Source organism: Stegostoma tigrinum, chromosome 35 (genome assembly GCF_030684315.1).
Source record: "Stegostoma tigrinum isolate sSteTig4 chromosome 35, sSteTig4.hap1, whole genome shotgun sequence".
Taxonomy (NCBI): Eukaryota; Metazoa; Chordata; class Chondrichthyes; order Orectolobiformes; family Stegostomatidae; genus Stegostoma; species Stegostoma tigrinum.
This window is the reverse complement of record NC_081388.1, coordinates 16386710-16408653: the sequence shown is the minus strand read 5'-3', so window position 1 is coordinate 16408653 and position 21944 is coordinate 16386710. Positions and strand designations below refer to the sequence as shown.

Genomic DNA, 21944 nt, shown 5'->3' with positions numbered 1-21944 from the left:
ACTAACAACAGGGGGTGTGTACTGGCAGGCTGTGTGGTAACAAGGCCTGGTGTGTGGGGTGGGGGGGCAGGGACATGAGAGAGTATAGGCCCTAAAATCATTGAACTTGATATTGAGTCTGGAGGGCTCCAGGGTCCCCAAGTGGAAAATGAAGTTTTTTCTTCCAGCTGGTGATGAATTTCACGAGAACACTGCAGTAAGCCTGAGACACAGATGTTGACCAGGGAACAGGGTGGTGCATTAAAGTGGCAGATAACTGGAAGCTTGGAGTCTTTAGCACACAGAACGTGGATGTTCCTAGTCTATGCTTCGTTTTCCCAATGTAGAGGAGACCACACTGTGAGCAGCGAATGAAGTAGACCAGATTCTTGCAAATGCAGGTGAAGTGTTGCTTTACCTGGAAGGTATATTTGGGCCCTTAGGTAGCGGGGAGGGAGGAGGTAAATGGGCAGGTGTTACACCTTTGCCGGTTACAGAAGGTGCTGTGGGATTGTGGGGGGTATTGAGGTGTAGGAAGTGTGGTCTAGGGTGTTCCGGAGGCAACGGTCCCTGTGGAAGGTGGCCAAGGGAGGGAAAGGGAATATGTGCCCGATGGTGGAGACTCGCTGGAGGTGATGGAAATGGCATCTGATGATCTTCTGGATGTGAATGCTGGTGGGATGGTAGGTAAGGATAAGGGGAACCCTATCACTGTTGCAGGAAGGAAAGGTGGGGAGGATAAGGGAGTAAGTGCAGGAGATGGGTTGGACCCAGTTGAGGGATTTTTTTTTCCTTCACAGATGCTGCTAGGCCTGCTTAGCTTTTCCAGCAACTGACCTCTACATTGCTGAGGCCAGGCGCCAACTCTCCTACACCTCCTCTTACCGTCCCCGGATCATGACCTCACCCCCGAGCACCAAACCATCCACAACCTTATCACCTCAAGTGACCTCCCACCCACAGCCTCCAACCTCATCGTTCCCCAACCCCGAACCACCCACTTCTATCTCCTTCCCAAAATCCACAAACCCACTTGCCCTGGTCGACCCATTGTCTCCGCCTGCTCCTGCCCCACTGAACTCGTCTCCACCTATCATGACTCCATTTTCTCCCCCTTGATCCAGGAACTCCCTACCTCTGTCCGTGACACCACCCACCTCCTCCAGAATTTCCAATTCCTGGTCCCCAACACCTCATTTTTACACTGGATGTCCAGTCCCTATACACCTGCATTCCTCATGCAGATGGCCTTAAGGCCCTCCGCTTCTTCCTGTCCCACAGGCCTGTCCCATTCCCCTCCATTAACACCCTCATCTGCTTAGCCAAACTCGTCCTCACCCTCAACAACTTCTCTTTCAATCCCTCCCACTTCCTACAGACAAGGGGGGTGGCCATGGGCACCCGCATGGGCCCAAGCTATGCCTGCCTCTTTGTAGGTTACGTGGAACAGTCCCTCTTCCGCACCTACACAGGCCCCAAACCCCACCTCTTCCTCCGGTACATTGATGACTGTATCGGCGCCGCCTCTTGCTCCCAAGAGGAGCTCAAACAGTTCATCCACTTCACCAACACCTTCCACCCCAACCTTCAGTTCACCTGGGCCGTCTCCAGCACATCCCTCACCTTCCTGGACCTCTCAGTCTCCATCTCGGGCAACCACCGAGAAACTGATATTCATTTCAAGCCCACCTACTCCCACAGCTACCTAGAATAGACCTCCTCCCACCCACCTTCCTGCAAAGATGTCACCCCCTTTTCCCAATTCCTTCACCCCTGCCGCATCTGCTCCCAGGATGAGGCATTCCACTCCTGAACAACTCAGATGTCCTCCTTTTTCAAGGATTGCAACACCCCTCCCCGTCAGTAGCCAAGAACACCCTCGACCATGTTTCCCGCATTTCCCACAACTCGTCCCTCACACCCTCTCCCCGCAATAACAACAAAAACAGAATCCCCCTCGACCTCACATAGCACCCCACCAGCCACCGGATCCAATGCATCATCCTCCGACACTTCCACCATCTACAATCCGACCCCACCACCAAAGACATTTTTCCCTCCCCATCCTTCTCTGCCTTCCAGAGGGACCACTCTCCCTCTGATTCCTTCGTCCGCTCCACACTCCCCTCCAGCTCCACCACATCCGGCACTTTTCCCTGCAACCGCAGGAAGTGCTACACTTGCCTCCACACCTCCTCCCTCACCCCCATCCCAGGCCCCAAGAAGACTTTCCACATCAAGCAGATGTTCACCTGCACATCTGCCAATGTGGTATACTGTGTCCATTGCACCCGGTGTGGCTTCCTCTACATTGGGGAAACCAAGCAGAGGCTTGTGGACCGCTTTGCAGAACACCTCCGCTCAGTTCGCAATAAACAACTGCACCTCCCAGTCGCAAACCATTTCCACTCCCCCTCCCATTCCTTAGATGACATGTCCATCATGGGCCTCCTGCAGTGCCATAATGATGCCACCCGAAGTTTGCAGGAACAGCAACTCATATTCCGCTTGGGAACCCTGCAGCCCAATGGTATCAACGTGGATTTCACAAGCTTCAAAATCTGCCCCCCCCACCACTGCATCCCAAAACCAGCCCAGTTCGTCCCCTCCCCGCACTGCACCACACAACCAGCCCAGCTCATCCCCACCTCCCTAAGTTGTCCTTACTCCCACCTGTCCCCTCCTCTCACCTCAGGTCTCACCATTTCCTACCTCCTAACCTCAGCCCACCTCCTTGACCTGTCCGTCTTCCCTGGACTGACCTGTCCCCTCCCTACCTCCCCACCTATACTCTCCTCTACACCTATCTTCTTTTCTCTCCATCTTCAGTCCGCCTCCCCCTCTCTCCCTATTTATCCCAGAACCCTCACCCCATCCCCCTTTCTGATGAAGGTCCAGGCCCGAAACGTCAGCTTTCCTGCTCCTCTGATGCTGCATGGCCTGCTGTGTTCATCCAGCTCTACACCTTGTTATCTCAGATTCTCCAGCATCTGCAGTTCCTATTATCTTGGATTACTTCTGTTTTTTTCCTTGATTTACAGCATCCACAGTTCTTTTGGTTTCCACCAGGTGGTGCCATTTGCCTATTTATCAGAATCTGTTGGTTTAATTTTGAAATTCTTGCTGAAATTGTGCTGAGTTTAATGACAATTGAAGCTGATTCAATGACAGGAAATCCAGAGAGTGATGTATAAAAGCTCAGTGGGATGTTGAAAAATTGCAGCTTGGTCTTCCCTCTGTTTTCCCATAAACCACGTTGCTAAGAATGATCATAGGCATGGGATTGGGCCATTTCTTGGCCGTGGCTGATCATCCATGCCTACGTGATCTCCACATTGGATCAAGCAATGTGGGGATAATGCAGCATTTGGAAATTAGTTGATTGCTGTCTTGAATAGAGTCCATGATCATGCTTTCACAGCCAACTGGTGTAGAGATAGATGGTTCCAAAGTGTCACCACTCTCTGACCTAACCAGGCGAGCCCCTTACTCGGAGCTCTGTACTCCTAGACCCTTCCACACAGCGGGGAGAAAACCCCTCTCTGAATCTACCCTGTCAAGTTGCCTAAGACTCTATGCTTCAATAACATCATCTCTCATTCTTCTAAATTCCAATGATGACGGACCCAACTGACATAAGACAGTCTCTCCATATCTGGGACCAGCTGAGTGAGCCTTCAATGCCAGTATGCCTTTCATTAGCTGGGGAACGCTTTCCAGTCTTCTGGAACTTTCCTTAAGATTACTACTGGTGCATCCACTGTCTGTAGCTACCACTTTTAATAATTTAGGATACATCCAACAGGTCCAAGGGATTTAGCAGTCTTTCACCTGATTAATTTCTCTTGTACTTAGTAGTACTGTAGTAATTATTGTATATAATTCCTCTCCCCCCCCCCCCACTTTTTCAATACTATTAGTATCTTCTATTGTGAAAACTGATGAAAAGTGTTTATTTAACACTTTGCCATTTCCTGGTTCTCCATGATTGTATCCCCAGTTTCTTTCTTTAAAGAGCCTATGTTCACTTTGGGTTCTGTTTTTCCTGTTTATGTATTTAAAAAAGCTCTTGCTGTTCAACTTGACATTACTTGCCTCTTTCTTCCTTCACACCTGAGCAAGGCCGACAGGTATAGATATTTTCTAATGAACATGTTCGGAGATTTTATGAGACATCCCATGAGTAGAGACAAGGAGTAGGACCTCCTTGTTCAGAGGTTGGAAAGCTACGACTGTGCCACAACAGCCCAAGGCTGACAGGTGTGAGTTTGAATGGGTTTTGTTGGTTTTCACTGGGTTTGATTGGCTAGATGGCTCACTCTTCTCCCTTATCTATGCTGCAATCTCTCTTAGGCAAAACTACAAGGATTATTCCATGGAATCTCGGACGCTCTTCCGAATACATGCTGCTCTTTCCAAACTGAAGGCAGAGAAAGACGAGAATGGGTTTGAAGTGACTGCCCTCTAGAAGTGAACCCAAACCAATGTAAAATGGAGGACTTAATAAACATTAAAAGTGGGTCAATATAGGAAGTGGGTAAAATTAAAACAGGAAAAGGCCAGGAAATACCTGGGGGTTGAATTTTTATGCCTTGGGACATTTGTGAGCTTCGGGGAGCTGGTCTGCCCATACTGAATCTCACACACTCATGGCTCATAAGTATTGTCCTGTGTCATTTTGATTTGAGGGGAAGAGGTGGAGAGTGTTCCCATGGTGACAAGTGACAATGCCATATTTCAATTGCGATGCAGGGTCCATAGTCCTTCCGACTTTTCTTGGGGCTTAGGATCTTAAAAATACTTCACAGGTTGCTCTTATCAACATGGAGTGAGAAATGCCTTTTATTAACGTTGAGGTATCAAGATGAGAAAAGGACTCTTGGAAGACATTACAGGAAGAACTGCGTACTTTTTGATTTTTCTTACTGCTCCTGAATTTACCATGATTAATCCAGGTGTTATTTTTGGAAGCCCCAGAGTTAAGAGGTCACTTTATTAGCATGACTGCATTCATTTAATTGTAAAACAAAAATGTAGCTTCTTGAGCTAGGTTCTTCCTCAAAGTATTTGGAGATAGAGACAATAAGAAAACTTTCCCTCACAAAAAAAACAAATACGCAATTAACATTTTACCGAGTTTACACTTAGAATTGAAATAACATTGAAATGCATTGATATGGCTTCACTCTTTTTTAAAAAAAAATTGTGGATAGGTCAACTTCCCTTCAGTTTTATAAACCAGATTAGATGATTCGGTTCCGGTCAGCGAATGGGATCAGAATTGAATACTTTGGGCAGGAGACTTGCTGTTTTAATCTGGAACATTAAATGATTTTCAGGAATGTTTTGATATCCTGTGTTCAGATGAAGTTGAGTTACATAGTGGCTACTGCTTGACAGCTCAACTGCTCGGTTTAATGTCTTGTCTTTCGTTTGTGTAATTAAGAAGATAGATTCTGTAGGAGTGTTGGCAGACTTGGAGGATGAGCTAACTATTCCCACAAATAATTACTTTACCACCCCTGCCTCTTCCAGATCTGTTGCTCTCATTGCCAGCGTGCAGTGTTACCCTCTGTCGCATGGTCACGTGGAACTTGTCTTGTTGAAAAGAGAGAGGTGTTTCCAAAACTTCTTATCTCTTACTCATCACGACAAACTCAGGAATGCCACATTTTCACACTGAGCCAAGTACATAGGCTGTACATCTTAGTGAGTGGCTTATTAGATCAAACAACATGTTCTTTTGGTTGTTCAAAATAGCCAAGTACAGCTTGTACCTGACAGGACTGTGTTTGCCAAGCCCAGAGAAATTGTCAACCATTAAATGTGATTCCATGGTTGGACAGTGCATGCTGACTAATCCCAGGTGTGCTGTTAATTTCACTCAGAACCAACCTAAGAGCCAATGGGGAGGTGATGGCCTACTGGTGTTATTGCTGGACTGTTAATCCAGAGACCCAGGTAATGTTCTGGGGAACCCAGGTTTGAATCCTGCTACGGCAGATGGTGGAATTCAAATTCCATGTAAATATGGAATTAAGAGCCTAATGATAACCATAAAACCATTACCAATTATTGTGGGAAAAATCTATCTGGTTTCTGATGTCCTTGCCATCCTTACCTGTCTGGCCTACATGTGACTTTAGACCTAGGGTAGACCACTGGGCAATTAAGGATGGGCAGTAAATGCTGATCTAGCCAGTGACATCCCCACTCCATGAATGAATTTTAAAAAAAGGATAATCGCTCAGCTTGTAATGTGGCTCATTCATGTTTGCGAGGTGTGACATACATTCAGACAGAGGGACCCACTCTCTGTAAACATGTTCAAGCCTTGGGCCTTTGTTGAATTACCTATAGTTTAAATGTGTTGCTGTGGCTTCATTCTATTTTCAAATTGCAGAATGATCAACTCTCCTTCAGTTTTAGCAACAGGACTCAATGATTTAGTCCTACCTGGTGAGTAGGATCAGACATGAATACTTTGGATACAAGATTTGCTGATTAACACAGCATAATAATTCATTCAGGATAATTTTTGTCGATAGTTCTCCATTGCTTCTCCAAGACAACACCTCGGCTAATCATAAGTATACTTGCCAACCAATCATTTCTCTTGTATTAGAAATCATTTTAATTGTTGGAAATTTGGCATAGTTTGCATTTGTCTTGGTGAGTGCAAGATTAAACTAATTGGAAAATATGTCTCTTCAGCAGCATCACCAACATTGGTATTGTTCCATCATCTGGGACAAGGTCATTCTTCATTTGAGACCATTGATGGGCTGGTTGATTGTGGAGAGAATCACCGGGAACCTTAATCTTCTTCTCATCTGATATCAACACAGGGTACAGAGGAAGATGGTCATAGGTGGAGACCTGTGCTGATCTTCCCTCTCATGCAGTGATGTCAAGGCCAGTTGACATGCTCGAGTGTAACCAATGTGGCCCGGCCTGCTCTGCAAGACTCCAGCAGGTGATTGTGGTGCCCAATTGAGAAGTGTCAGTCCCATTGACTGACCCCTGGCACCACAATAGCAATGATTGGCTCGCTCACCGAGTTTGAAGACGTTTCATTACGCTGCTGGGTACTCTTGTGGCTAATTTTCTTACTGCCTGTCCAATGTAATGTTTGTCGCAGTCCTTGCATGGAATTTTGTATATTATGTTGGTTCTGTGCAGATTGAGTAAGGAGTCTTTTAGTTTTAATTAGCAGGTGGCATAGGGTTGAGGTCGGTTTGTGTGCTACTCTGATGCCCAATGGTTGTAGGATTCTTGTGGTCAGTTCAGATATGTTCTTGATGTACAGTTGCATAATGAGTTATGTTAACTTATGTTATGAGTTATGTAGTGTGATGGTAGGGCGTACAGTATGTTCCTGTTATTGTTCATATAATACGCATCATTGGATCTAGTTGGTCGGGTCTCCAATGTCCTTAAATACTTGGTGGAGATACTCTTCCTCTTTTTGGTATCGTTCTGGGTTGCTGCAGTGTGTTGTTTTCATTTAAACAGTGTTTTCGCGCAACTTCGTCTGTGGGTGTTAGGGTGGTTACTGTTGAAATTCAGTACTTGGTCGGTGTGTGTGGCCTTTCTGTGTACCGTTGTCAGGAATTCCCTGTTGGCTCTGCATCTACCATGATGCATGTTGGACAAACAGGAAGAAAATTGGCCACAAGAGTACATGAATACCAACTAGCTTCAAAAAGACACCACCAATACCCACTCATGTCCATCCGCACAGTTAAAGAGAACCACCAATTCGACTGGGGCAACACCGGTCGGTCAGGCTAAACAGAGAGAAGTACGGGAATTTCTAGAGGCCTCGTCCTCCACCAAGACCATCAATGAACACATAGAACTAGACCCTATATATATACCACTGCGAAGGAAAACCGGAAATCCAACGGACCACAGAGTTTAAATAGCAGGTGGGAAAACACAACGGCACTTCATTGGAGGCTGCACTGATGTTACCCCACAAGGTAATGAAACGTCTGCGAACTAATGAAACAGCTCAGCGAACAAACCAATCACAACATCCACAACCCAAGCTACAAACCTACTCAAGGACTGTGATCGCAAATCAATTTGCCCTTGTATACTTTTTGTATCTTGGCAACTAATTTGAAGGCTGACCCAAAAAGATACCATCAGCCAATGGCTCAGTTGTCTGTCATTAATGAGCAACTTTGGGAAGGTTGAGCCACTGGTAACATGAAAATGAAATTACTTACAAGATAGCTGAGGTTGTTTGACCCATTGTCGTTCATCCATCCAGAGGATTCTCTGTCCCTCTCCCCACTCTCCCAGTCGGCCAAAATATCTCTTCAATGGTTTCGATCTCCATCTTATTCACGAGTCCATACCACAGGCTGACTCCTTGTTCCCAATAACGTGTCCTTAGACTAAAGTGGAGTGGAAGCTACTTGACAATTGTATAAGGCTACTGGAACACTTTGGGGTACTGCCCAGAACTAACACAGAAGGGTGTGTCGGTCTGGGGAATGGATGAAGTACAAGGCTAGAGAGTAAGCTTGAACACAGCTAAGCATACGCAGGACTTTAGAAACTTAGTGTGATGTGATAAAGGATTTTAGTGTTATTTGGTATACGGATTGATCGGGGTATAGATGCACTACCTAGAAGTGTAAGGTGCAATTGAGGCATTCAAGAGCCTCATAGTGGTAGATTATTTGGACAGAAATAACATGCAAGAGTATGGGTAATCATGCTCGTTGACAGCACCATGAGCCAAATAGCCACCTTCATTGCTGAAACACTTCTGTGATAAAGTAGATTGAAAATAGCTAGTCCTCTGGTGTGGAGGATCCAGAAGTCAAAAAGTACGGCTTTGCACCAAGGCAAGTGGAAATCTGGAAGTGGATTCATGGTGTTACGATGCAGAACACTCAACAGTCTCACTGAATGGTAGCATAGGCTTCAGGGGCTGAATGGCCTCCTTTTTTTATGTTTAACCCATACCACCCCTTTGTTTTCCTGCCAACTTAACCTTCACTTTTAACATCACAGAGTGACCCATTCTGCACTGCCAACGATAATCACGGGTTATGACACGCTGCAAATCTCCCTCATGACTCAGTTGTGTTTAACTCTGATTTGGAGCAGGGCAATGTGGGATCCAAACCCTACCTCACCTTCTCGCAACATGAAATTTTAAAATCATTTGAAATTAAGCTTTCAGAAAGGAATTTCACATTGGAGTCAACTGAAATTTGACCCCAACATGGAGCAGATATTCCTGTCAAGTTTCCCGAAAAAAAAAAAAAAAATCCCAGTTTCTCTTTGATTGGTGACTATTCCTTTTGGATGTAGACTGCTGCGTGTTGCTTTTCCTGTGCTCTGTATCCACAGGAGACTCCATAGCCCTGACTATAGACAGGTTCAGGAAATCTTACTGTTATAAAGTTCTGAGTTGCTGCGATGATACAAAGACAGGAACTGGTACAACATCGCACCAACCTATGGGCACGAATTACAAATGGGTAAAGGCTGAGAGTATTTTGGTTGCAGGAATTGCTAATGGCACTGCCATCACTTGGCCTTGCTCCTGTTCAACCTCCCTCAGCTTGACAATGCCTGTAGCTATCACAACCTGAACCATCCAAGGGCCAAGTGCTCCAGAACACTCTTTCCAGCCAGGCATCTGATACCTTATAAGGGCATCCATGTTGCAGTTGGTAGCGTACCTGCCTCTGTTCAGTGGCTTCTGGCCTCACATCCCGCTACCAGGATGTCCAAGAAGGGTACGTTTCTCTAACACCTTCCAACATGCCCAGGCAGAGAAAGCAGGAGACATTCCTAGTCAACCATGCAATGGAAAGAAATTACAGCCTCCATCACGATGCATAGCTCCACACTACATCATGCCAGTAAATATGTATGTTACTACAACAACTGGGACATTCCCAAATGGATTGTAACCCACCAGCACCACTCAACAGTGTGTGGATATTTGCAACAGTGCATCAATCAGCCATTCCCAAATTAAATGGAGGGGCCAGGTATTTTCATATAGATTCCCTGCAACAACTCAGACTAGATTCATGCTCTCTCCTAGTCCTTGAAATTCATTTTCAGACAGTTTTGCCCTGAATATCTTTGTTATTCCCAAATTGTAACCACAAAAAGTATTATTTATTTTAGAAGTAATTTTTTCCACTTCTCATTGGGATTACGTCACTTACCATGTGATTTAATGCACAATTCCGAATCTCTACCAAGCCTGGTTAAAAAGCGTCAATTTAAACACGCTGCCCTTTTAGTAGTGATCCAAAGATTCTGATGTCATATGGCAGGGGTATTGTTGTGTTAATGCAGGGCTTTTGCTTCAACCAAGAAAGGTAATTGACAGCAACAAGGTACAGGTGCAGTAATCATCTGACACAACTGCACCCAAAGCAGCTTGCAGGATCTTAAGCGCAAAGACATCTGTATTCCAGTGGACTGTCAGCCTGAGGCCATCATTGACTCTGGTTTGCCTGGTCTTTAGGAGCCTGCACAAAACACTTTAAACGAAATGATTTCATTTTATTTAATGTGACAAGTAGTATGAGTGCAAATTCACAAGTGATTTACTTAAATGCTATGAGTACTAAGTACAAGGACTTCATGCAGAATTATTTCAAAAAATTAAAATCATTTTAATTTATGTCAATTAACTATCAGAATAAAATGGAAATTTAGTTAACACTTGTTGTATTCTGTCTTTGAACACTATTTTACCATATACATCTGTGGTGGTTTAGCCGCTGACTGCAGGTTTCAATCCCACTGTAGGAAGGCATGCATCCCGGTTCTAACCTCTTCCATCGGGCAAAAGGCTTAAGCACATGCACCAACAGGTTCAAGAACAGCTTCTTCCCTGCTGTTATTAGACTGCTGAATGGACCTGTCTAATTTCAAATCTAATGTCGATCTTGCTCTTTGCGCACTTTTGCTGCAGTTAAACATTGTATTCCTCACTTTGTTCTATTACCCCAATGGACTTTGCATGGTATGATCTGCCTGTCCACACAAAACAAAACTTTTCATTGTACCCAGATTCACGTGACCGTAATAAATCAAATCCAAAATTCCAGAAATAGTTTGGAAAATTAAGGGCCAGTGCTACACAGTGACCAAGATGATCATAGATTGCCAGTGAAAGACCAACCAGTTCCACAAGGGAATGGAGCCTGCTGTCTTCATGGGGTTCAAGCTCGCATGACTCCAGTGTTAGATGGTTAACTCTTTAATAGTTTAAGATCACTTGACAGTCACTCCTACAAATAAAATGAAGATGTAAAGACAGCAGCCTCCAAATGTCACAGTATACCGGCAATAGATGTGACCTTGTTAATGATCGAGGGCAAATAAAAATTCGATAGATGACCTGGGATCACTCAGAATGGAATATTTTAAACACATTAAAGTCACCACGTTTCATTAAGTCTGTTCAGTCAGTTTAATGAATTTCAGCAGTGTCAAGTCCTAGCAATATAAATGAGCAGTTTAAGAGGTGCCTGCTGCTACATCACTCCCAGAAGTCTCCTCTTTCTTTCGTATTTTCAACAATTTACGCTTCTTCTTCTCCTCCTTCTCCAACTCCTTCACCATCTCCTGAAACTTGGAGCTCCGGGGGTCGATGCTGTAGCCAAAACGTTCCCTAGCCTCTGTAAGCAGACGCTCCCGCCTGGCCTTCTCCTCCCTCTGCTTCATCTTCAGCTCGCGTTTTTCTTTCCGCCAGTCTTCAACCATCTTGGGCATCTTGGCCATGTTGGCCGCAATCAGCTTCTGCCTGGAAATAGCAGAGGAGAGGAGAAGACATGCCAATGCGGTCACCTTTCCAAAGATCTCCCTGTCTGCTCACCTCCCTGACAAATCAAATTGATACACAACTTGCTGCTGTCCAAGAAACTCCTTGTTTGATGTCAAACTTTTTCTGCTTACTCTGTGAAATGCTTAAATTTTTAAATCTTTATTCTTGACTGTGTCTATGGTCTCAACCCAATTCAATCTCACTAACCCGCTCTAGTATCTCTGTGCAGCCTCTTCCCTTTCTCTCCACTGTTGAAATCATAGAACATAGAACAGTACAGCACAGAACAGGCCCTTCAGCCCACGATGTTGTGCCGACCATTGATCCTCATGTATGCAACCTCAAATTTCTGTGACCATATGCATGTCCAGCAGTCTCTTAAATGTCCCCAATGACCTTGCTTCCACAACTGCTGCTGGCAACGCATTCCATGCTCTCACAACTCTCTGTGTAAAGAACCCGCCTCTGACATCCCCTCTATACTTTCCTCCAACCAGCTTAAAACTATGACTCCTCGTGTGAGCCATTTCTGCCCTGGGAAATAGTCTCTGGCGATCAACTCTATCTATGCCTCTCATTATCTTGCATACCTCAATTAGGTCCCCTCTCCTCCTCCTTTTCTCCAATGAAAAGAGTCCGAGCTCAGTCAACCTCTCTTCACAAGATAAGCCCTCGAGTCCAGGCAGCATCCTGGTAAACCTCCTCTGAACCCTCTCCAAAGCATCCACATCTTTCCTATAGTAGGGCGACTAGAACTGGACGCAGTATTCCAAGTGCGGTCTAACCAAAGTTTTATAGAGCTGCAACAAGATCTCACGACTCTTAAACTCAATCCCCCTGTTAATGAAAGCCAAAACACCATATGCTTTCTGAACAACCCTGTTCACTTGGGTGGCCATTTTAAGGGATCTATGTATCTGCACACAAAGATCCCTCTGTTCCTCCACACTGCCAAGAATCCTATCCTTAATCCTGTACTCAGCTTTCAAATTCGACCTTCCAAAATGCATCACCTCGCATTTATCCAGGTTGAACTCCATCTTCCACCTCTCAGCCCATCTCTGCATCCTGTCAATGTTCCGCTGCAGCCTACAACAGCCCTCTATACTGTCAACGACACCTCCAACCTTTGTGTCGTCTGCAAACTTGCTGACCCATCCTTCAATCCCCTCATCCAAGTCATTAATAAAAATTACAAACAATAGAGGCCCAAGGACAGAGCCCTGTGGAACCCCACTCACCACTGACTTCCAGGCAGAATATTTTCCTTCTACTACCACTCGCTGCCTTCTGTTGGCCAGCCAATTCTGTATCCAGACAGCTAAGTTCCCCTGTGTCCCATTCCTCCTGACCTTCTGAATGAGCCTACCATGGGGAACCTTATCAAATGCCTTACTGAAGTCCATATACACCACATCCACAGCTCGACCCTCATGAACTTTTCTAGTCACATCCTCAAAGAACTCGATAAGGTTTGTGAGGCATGACCTGCCCCTCACAAAGCCGTGTTGACTGCATTTAATCAAGCCATGCTCTTCCAGATGGTCATAAATCCTATCCCTCAGAATCCTTTCTAACACCTTGCAGATGACAGACGTGAGACTTACTGGTCTGTAATTGCCGGGGATTTCCCTATTTCCTTTTTTGAAGAGAGGAATTACATTTGCCTCTCTCCATTCCTCAGGTACGACTCCAGTGGAGAGCGAGGATGCAAAGATCCTCGCAAGTGGCGAAGCAATTGCATTTCTCGCTTCCCAAAGCAGCCGAGGACAAATCTGGTCCGGGCCTGGCGACTTGTCAATCTTAATGTTTGACAAAATTTTCAGCACATCAGCTTCCTCTATCTCTATCCATTCCAGCATGCACACCTGCTCTTCAAAGGTTTCATTCACTACAAAGTTCGTTTCTTTCGTAAAGACAGAAGCAAAAAACTCATTTAGGGCTTCCCCTACCTCCTCAGACTCCACACACAAGTTCCCTATGCTATCCCTGATCGGCCCTACTCTTTCTTTGACCATTCTCTTATTCCTCACGTAAGTGTAAAATGCCTTTGTGTTTTCCCTAATTCGTTCTGCCAAGCCTTTCTCGTGCCCCCTCCTGGCTCTCCTCAGACCATTTTTGAGCTCCTTCCTCGCCTGCCTGTAATCCTCTAGAGCTGAGCTTGACCCTAGCTTCCTCCACCTTATGTAAGCTACCTTCTTCCTTTTCACAAGAAGCTCCACCGCTCTCATCATCCAAGGTTTCTTTATCTTACCCCTGCTTGCCTGTCTCAGAGGGACATATTTATTCATCACTCGCAACAACTGTTCCTTAAACAGTCTCCACATGTCTATAGTGCCCTTACCATGGAACAATTGCTCCCAGTCCATGCTTCCTAACTCATGTCTAATCGCATCATAGTTTCCTCTTCCCCAATTAAATATCCTCCCATTTTGCCTAATCCTCTCCTTCTCCATAGCTATGTAGAATGTGAGGCAGTTATGGTCACTATCACCAAAATGCTCTCCCACCACAAGATCTGATACCTGCCCCAGCTCGTTTGCAAGCACCAAGTCTAGAATGGCCTCTCCCCTCGTTGGCCTGTCAACGTACTGAGTTATGAAACCCTCCTGAACACACCTTACAAGAACAGCTCCATTCAAATCTTCTGCTCAAAGGAGGTTCCAATCAATATTAGGAAAGTTAAAGTCACCCATTACAACAACCCTACTGCGTGCACACTTTTCCAAAATCTGCCGACCTATGCTTTCTTCAATCTCCCTGCTGCTACTGGGGGGCCTGAAGTAAACCCTAACGAGGTGACTACTCCCTTGCTGTTCCTAATTTCCACCCATACTGACTCGGGAGGCAGATCTTCCTCGACAATGGAAGCTTCTGTAGCTGTGATACCCTCTCTGATTAGTAGTGCTACACCCCCTCCTCTTTTTCCCCCCTCCCTATTCTTTTTAAATGTTCTAAACCCTGGAACATCCAGCAACCATTCCTGCCCATGAGAAACCCATGTCTCTGTTATGTTTACCTGGAATTTCTCCCCGAACCACTCCAACTTACCCTGTCTGATCAGAGATAATGGGAACTGCAGATGCTGGAGAATTCCAAGATAATAAAATGTGAGGCTGGATGAACACAGCAGGCCAAGCAGCATCAGAGGAGCACAAAAGCTGACGTTTTGGGCCTAGTCCAATGGTCTTTCCTTTGTTATCTCTTACTTTCCCGTGCCCCCCCCTCTCTTTTCCTTTCAGATGCTATAGTACTTATAACTTGCACTTATTGTCCTGAAGTGATGCAGTGTCAAGTATTCTGAAACAAAAATAGAAATTGTTGGAGAAACTCAGATCGTCAGGCAGCATTTGTGAACAGAAAAACAGTTAACATTGAGGCTAGTGACTGTTCAGCAGAATTGCGTTTGAGTTTTTCCAGCATTTCCATTTTTGTTTCAATTTCAAGCATCTGCAGGTCTTTCTTTGATTTTGGTGTCCACTATTGTTTGCTAAGTGTTCCTGTGAAGCACCTATGGAATTGTTTGCTATATTAAAGCAGCTATGTAAATGTAACTTTTCTTCCTGTAGTTTTTATACATTGAATTCTTTGGATAGAAGCAGCTGCTCATTGCCTGTGCAGCGTTCATGATGACCTCGCCTGAGCTTTTGTGCAGACAGTCACAAATTTAATGTAAGCATTCTGCAAACCCAATGCACAGGAACTCAGATTCCAACCAAAACAAGGCACAGTTGTGAAAGACACTGGCTAGAGGAGAATCCAGCAATGCAGAAGGCTTTTCAGCTCATTGTACCGCCTGCTGGTTCTTTGAAAGAAGTGTGCATTTCAACCCACTTCTCTGCTTTTTCTCCATACCCATGCACATGTTTTTCCTTTACAAATACTGATAAGTCATAAGATGCAAGAGCAGAAATAGGCCATTTCGGCCATCAAGTCTGCTCTGTAATTTTTTTTCCTCTTTGAGTTCATGGCTGATCTGATAAGCCTTAACTCCACTTTACTGCCTTTTCCCTATGACCTTTGATTCCTTTGCTGATTAAACATCTGCCTATCCCAGCTTTGGAAATGCTTAAAGACCCTGCCTCAAAACTCTTCTGTGATAAAGAATTCCACCGATTCACTACCTTCAGAAAAATAATCCACATTTCTGTCTTAAATGGGTAACCCCATACGCTGAGCTGATGCCCTCTGGTCCTAGATTCTCCCACAATGGGAAACCTCTCCACATCTACCCTGTCACCACCCCCAAGAATCTTGTGTATTGAAATAAAGTCTCCCCTCATTCTCCTAAACTCCAACAAGTACAGACCCAATTTACACAAAGACAAAAACAGAAATTGCTGGAAAAGCTCAGCAGTTCTAGCAGCATCTGTGGAGAGAAATGAGGGTTAACATTTAGGGTTGAGCGAGCCTTCCGCAGAACTACCAATCTACTTCACCTCACCTCATAAGAAAATCCTTCCATATCCAGGGTTTGTCATGTCAATTTTCTCTGGATGACCTCAAATGCTGAAATGTCTTCCTTTTGATATTTTCTGTTCACAATATTCTAGCTAGTGCCTTATTTAGTTTTAGCAAGATCTCACAATTATCTATCCCATCTTCTAAGTTCCAAGTTCAGTCCCAACACTTAGATTCCAGATTGCAGCAACCTAAACTGTGCAAAAAAGAAATTAAAAACTGTTTCGCCTTCTCTCAGATTCTTTTCCTAGTTACCCCAAGTTTGTGACAAGTGTTTGAAAAGTTAAATGAGGTGGAAGTCTTTGTGGCCTTGATTCTAAAAATAACTTAAAACCAGCACATTAGTTTGGTTAATAAACACTCCAAAGCAGCAACCCTTTGAACAGAGGTCAGTAAGGGGGGGGCATCCGAATCACTGAGGTGGCCATAAACCACACTGCAGTTTCTCGCCTTTGATTTTATTAATTACCACGATCTGCATTTTCACACTTGCTGTTACAACCTGTATTAGCACCTCATTCAATCGGTTGTCAAGGAACGAGGTCATTATTGCAATTTACATCCTGCATTTGGCACTTCCCACAGTTGAGTACACAAAAGGCCACATTCCTGTGCAAACTTGGTTGCACAGCCTCAGTGGGTTTCTCCCTTCTCGCCGGTTGGGGCAACACTGGGCTTTATGGTATATCAGTGAATCACAGAAATCCTACAGTGGAGATAGAGGCCATTCAGTCTGCACTGATGCTCCTAAGAGCATCCCTCCGAGTGACCCCCCCCACCACCCTATCCCTTTAATCCTGCATTTAGCATGGCTAGTCCACCTAACCCATAGGAAGAAACTGCAGCACCTGGAGGAAACCCTATTCAGAATGTACAAATGGCACACAGTCATGAGACTGGAATCAAACTTGGGTCCCTGGCGCTGTGTGGCAGCAGTGAACAACTATTCCACTCGAGTCTCTTTACTACCTCCCTCTCTCACAAAGACCCTCATAACATCATCTTCCTTGATATACCAGTATTCATTTCTCTGATGAAGGGTTCAGGCCCGAAACGTCAGCTTTTGTGCTCGTAAGATGCTGCTTGGCCTGCTGTGTTCATCCAGCTTCACACTTTGTTATCTCTTCATTTCATACCTCAGCTCTGTCTCCTGCCTCCATGCATAAGTCCATCTGTTTTTGTCTCTATTAAGCCCAAATCATTTAATTATTGATATAATCCTCTTCTTTTTTTTGTAACTCCCACTTAGTGCGAAACGAAGGAAACTGGTGCACACAAACACTGCTGCCTCGGAATCCAAACTCTACATGCATCAGTTTCAGTGCTTTTCCAGTGAACAACACAGCAACCTGCAGGACTGTATCTTAAAATTGAGTGACCTCCTGCTGGTTTCTGCTTAAACAGACACAGAGTTGATCTTCTGCCTCTGTGAAATGCAAATCAAGAATTGACTGGCATAGCAACACCAGATTGACTCTCCTGTATACCCAACCCCAAATAATGCTCAGATATTGCTGTCCTCCTTTTCAATGTGTCTACTGGATTATACCACAGAAATGACCCAAAAGGCCTTCACACCTTCAACTCAAGAATCCTCCTTCTACCTTTCCCCATCATCTCTTTCTCATACAACCCCAATCCCAGATTTCTCTCTCTGATCATAACGGAGCCTCCTCAGCCATTCAAGTTGGCTCTACTATTGATAACGGTAGACCTGGTTGTGGCCTCAGCTCCACTTTCCTGCTTGTCCCACTCCATAAACATGTTGGCACAGACTTGATGGGCCTGAATGTGACTCTATAAATCCTTGCCTCCCTTGTCGATCAGAAATTTGTCCAACTCAGCCTTGAACATACAACCCGACATATTCTAAGCCCCTTCTGGAGTACTGTGTCCAGTTCTGGTCAAAGCTGGAGAGGGTTCAGAAAAGATTTACCAGAACGCTGCTGGGAATGTTGGGGTTTGAGTTATAACGAGAGGCTGGATAGGCTGGGACTTCTTTCACTGGAGTGTAGGAATTTGAGGGGTAACCTTATAGAGGTTTATGTAATCATGATAAGGTAAATGCCAAGGGTGAGGGATTTCAAGACTAGGGGGCACATTTTTAAGGTGACAGGAGAAAGATTTAAAATGAGAGGCCATTTTTGATTTTACACAGAGACTGGTTCATGTGTGAAATGAACTTCCAGAGGAAATGGCAGATGCGGGTACAGTTACACCGTTTAAAAGACACATAGATAAGCTCACAAACAGGAAATGGTTGAAAGGATATGGGGCAAGTGCAGGCAGATGGGATTAGTTTAGTTTGGGATTAAGGTCAGCATGGTCTGGTTGGACCAAAGTGTCTGTTTTCATGCTGTATGACTATGACCCAGCCTTCACAGCTCACTGAGGAGATTTTCACATGAGTGATCGGCTGGCGGGAGAAATTCCTTCTCACCTCTACCTACAAATGAGGTAGGCATTATTTCCAAGCCATGGTTCCTATTTCTAGATTACACCATGAGTGGAAACAACTTGTTAGCACTGACTTTGTCAAACCCCCTCAAAAATCACATATCTTTCTGCAAAATTCCTGCCCGGCCCACTTGCATTCTTAAAGGACATGAAAGGGTGGATGTAGATGTTTCCTCTGGTTGGCAAGTTTAAAACCATGGATGTAATTTCAGCATGACGGGCAGGCCATTTAAGATCGAGAAGAGGAATTTCTATAAACCTTTCGTCTCCCCTTAGTCTAGCTCTTCCCTCACTCTTGCTCTCTTCCTCTTTAGATTCCCTCATTTCCAGAGAACACCTCTGTCCATCTCCCATGATCTGTTCCATCAAATCCCCCTCAATCCCATTCCATTGCTTGTCATAGCTCAGAGGGCAGCATTGTTGCCCAAAAGACAAATTCCATTCAAGAGGCCTGACCTGACACACTGCAGTACTGCAGGAATGCCACACTGTCAAATGGTTCCTTCTTTGGAAGAGAAACGAAACTAATACTCAGTATGGGGAATCAAAAGAGCCGCTGAGAGGAGCTGACACCGGGAGCATTTATGTACAGTTTTGGTCTCCTTATCCAAGGAGGGATATACAGTACTTGCCATAAATGGATTTCTATGGGGCTTCACCAGATTAATCTCTGGGATGATAGGGTTGTTTTACGAGAAAATATTGAGGAAAGTGGGTCTGTAATCTCTAGAATTTCAAAGAATGAGAACTGACCTCAACGAAACATATAGGCAGCGAGTTCCAGATTCCCACCACCCTCAGTGAATATTTTGCCTTTAAAACACCTGTGCTATGCCTTACCTTAAATCTATGCTCCTTGTCATTGATCCCTTCATCAAAGATAACGTTACTTTCCGTCTATCCTACGACCCTCATAAATTTATACATCTCAAACATGTTAAACTTTAAAGGGTTCAAAGAAGATTTACAAGGATGTTGCCAGCGTTGGAGAGTTTGAACTACAGGGAGAGGCTGAACAGGATGTGGCCATCTTCCCTGGTGCGTCAGAGGCTGAAGGGTGGCCTTACAGAGGTTTATAAAATTATGAGGGGCATGGATAAGGTGGATAGCCAAGGCCTCTTCCCCAGGGTAGTACAACCAAACCAAAGGGCAAAGGTTTAAGGTAAGAGGGGAAAGATATAATAGGGTCAATTTTTTCCACACAGAGGGTGGTGCATATATGGAATGAACTAATGGAAGAAGTAGTAGAGGTTTGTGCAATTACGTTTACAATGCATGTGGATGGGTACATGGATAGGAAAGGTTTAGAGGGACATGGGCCAAATATTGGTAAATGGGGCTAGATTAATTTAGGGTATCTGGTTGGAATAAACAAGTCGGACTGAACGTTTCCATGCATACAACTCTATGGCTCTATGTGCCCTTTCAATCTCATCTGCTGTTACGAAAACAACCCCATTCTGTCCAATCTCTTCATCACTGAGACTCTCCAGCCCAGGCAACATCCGGGTAAATTTCCTCTGCAACCTCTCTAGTGCAATCATGTTGATCCCATGTCAAGAGAGAGAAAATGTAAACTCTCGTGGGAAAATGAGGAGCAGCATGCTATTTAAAGGGCAGGAAGGACACTTCCAAAGTACTGAACAGAAGCCAGTCGAGGACGCGCCAGGCGCCACAGAAATGTAACTGCGTCCTTCCATTTCCCGACTCTCGACTCCCACCTCTCTCGCTTCTTTTTCTCCCGCTCCAGCTCCTTGGTGCGGAGGTTGCTCAACATCTGCTGCAGGCTGGGCTCCCACTCGGCCTGGTGCTGGGCCACCAACGCAGCCTCTGGCCACAGGGAGGCGGCCGACACGCCGGACGCGCTACCCCAGCGGCCGTAACGTTTCCGCTGGGCCCGCGCCCCCCGCTGCCACTCCGGGCTCCCGGCATGTGGCAAGTAAAAGCCACTGAGGTCCAGACCCAAGCGTCGCGCGTTGTAAGATGCCCGGACGGTGAGGAGAGGTTCCGGAGGCCGCAGGCCGGCCACAGCCACACGGAGCGATAGACCGCGCAAGATGGGCGCCGCCATCTTGGATCTTGGTCTTTGCCCGCGGCAGGAGCCTACCCAAATGCCTGTTGAAATGTTTTTTTTAAAGGACTTAATTTTAAAAAGTTTTCAAGCACATTCTTCTTGCGGTCCCACAAGGCCATACTGAGCTGTTTTGAAATTCAGTATATTCGCTGCACACATTTTCGTCTCCTCTATATTGGAGACTGCATAATTACTTTGCAGAACTCCTATGCGCTTCCAAGATAACGCAGTGTGGAGCTGGATGAACACAGCAGGCCAAGCAGCATCTCAGGAGCGCAAAGGTTGACGTTTTGGGTCTAGATCCTACATTAGAAAAGGGTTAGGGTTAGGTCTTTTCTGATGAAGGGTCTAGGCCCGAAACGTCAGCTTTTGTGCTCCTGAGATGCTGCTTGGCCTGCTGTGTTCGTTCAGTTCCACACTTTGTTATCTTGGATTCTCCAGCATCTGCAGTTCATCATCTCCTATGCGCTTCCAGTTGTCTGTCACTACATCGCTCCACCGTGTTTCATGGCCAAAATTTGAATCCTGTGCCCTGTTGCAGAGCTTAAGCTGGAAGAACATTATCTCATTTTCTGCTCGGGAACGCTGCAGCCTTCAGCACTCAATATTAAGTTCAAAAATTTAAGGGTCTAAAAAATTCGTTCAACATCGTTGACCCAACCCCACACCGCAAGCCCTGCCGTTGACATAGGCTGCATTCAGCACACCAACCAAATTTCGTTATCAGCCTTCTTTTCTCTCCTCAATCATCCATCCATTTGGCTAACTGTTTTTTCACTCTTTGAGCTCCTTCTCACCCCTACCCCATCTTCGGAGTATATATGTCATCTTTTCCTTGCTACAATTAATTCTGAAGGAGGGTTATTTAATTCAAAATGTTAACTCTACTTTCTCACCACAGACCTGCTGAGTTCCTTGAGAAATTAGTGTTTGTGTTGCAGCACTGGCCACCATGCGAGAGAGGGCACAGAGTAACGAGAAAAAAAACTACAGATGCTGGAAATCTGAGATGAAAATAGAAAGTGGTGGAGTAACTCAGCAGGTCTGGTAACATTAATAGAGAGAGGGGGGGAATAAACCTTTCCCTTACTTCACTAACTCACATTTATAATTGCAGGCACAGATGCAGCTGGGTTCAAACAAGATTCACCA

General features: G+C 45.1%; 2 protein-coding genes across 3 annotated transcripts in view; one reads left to right on the top strand and one right to left on the bottom strand.

The window, feature by feature from the left end:
* The window catches only part of zgc:158403 (tetratricopeptide repeat protein 39A), an 88156-nt gene extending 77480 nt beyond the window's left edge, over positions 1-10676 (top strand). For both annotated transcript variants that reach the window (XM_048521761.2, XM_048521763.2), the window contains exon 18: positions 4333-10676. In XM_048521761.2, the coding sequence (XP_048377718.1) occupies positions 4333-4447 (115 nt within the window). In that variant the 3' untranslated portion in view covers positions 4448-10676. The remainder of the gene's footprint in view (positions 1-4332) is intronic.
* Positions 10677-11217: 541 nt separating this feature from the next.
* gadd45gip1 (growth arrest and DNA-damage-inducible, gamma interacting protein 1) lies at positions 11218-20837 on the bottom strand. Its single transcript, XM_048521764.2, has 2 exons — positions 20440-20837; positions 11218-11779 (listed from the first exon to the last, which is right to left on the bottom strand). Exons 1-2 carry the CDS (start codon positions 20787-20789, stop codon positions 11494-11496), a joined length of 636 nt encoding a protein of 211 aa, XP_048377721.1. The 5' UTR covers positions 20790-20837; the 3' UTR covers positions 11218-11493.
* Positions 20838-21944: the final 1107 nt, after the last annotated feature.

Coding starts and splice junctions, on each gene's coding strand:
- gadd45gip1 (XM_048521764.2), bottom strand. CDS start 20,789: ATGGCGGCGCCCATCTTGCGCGGTCTATCGCTCCGTGTGGCTGTGGCC. Junction 11,780..20,439: donor GAGAAAAAGAAGCGAGAGAG/GTGGGAGTCGAG, acceptor TGCTATTTCCAG/GCAGAAGCTGATTGCGGCCA.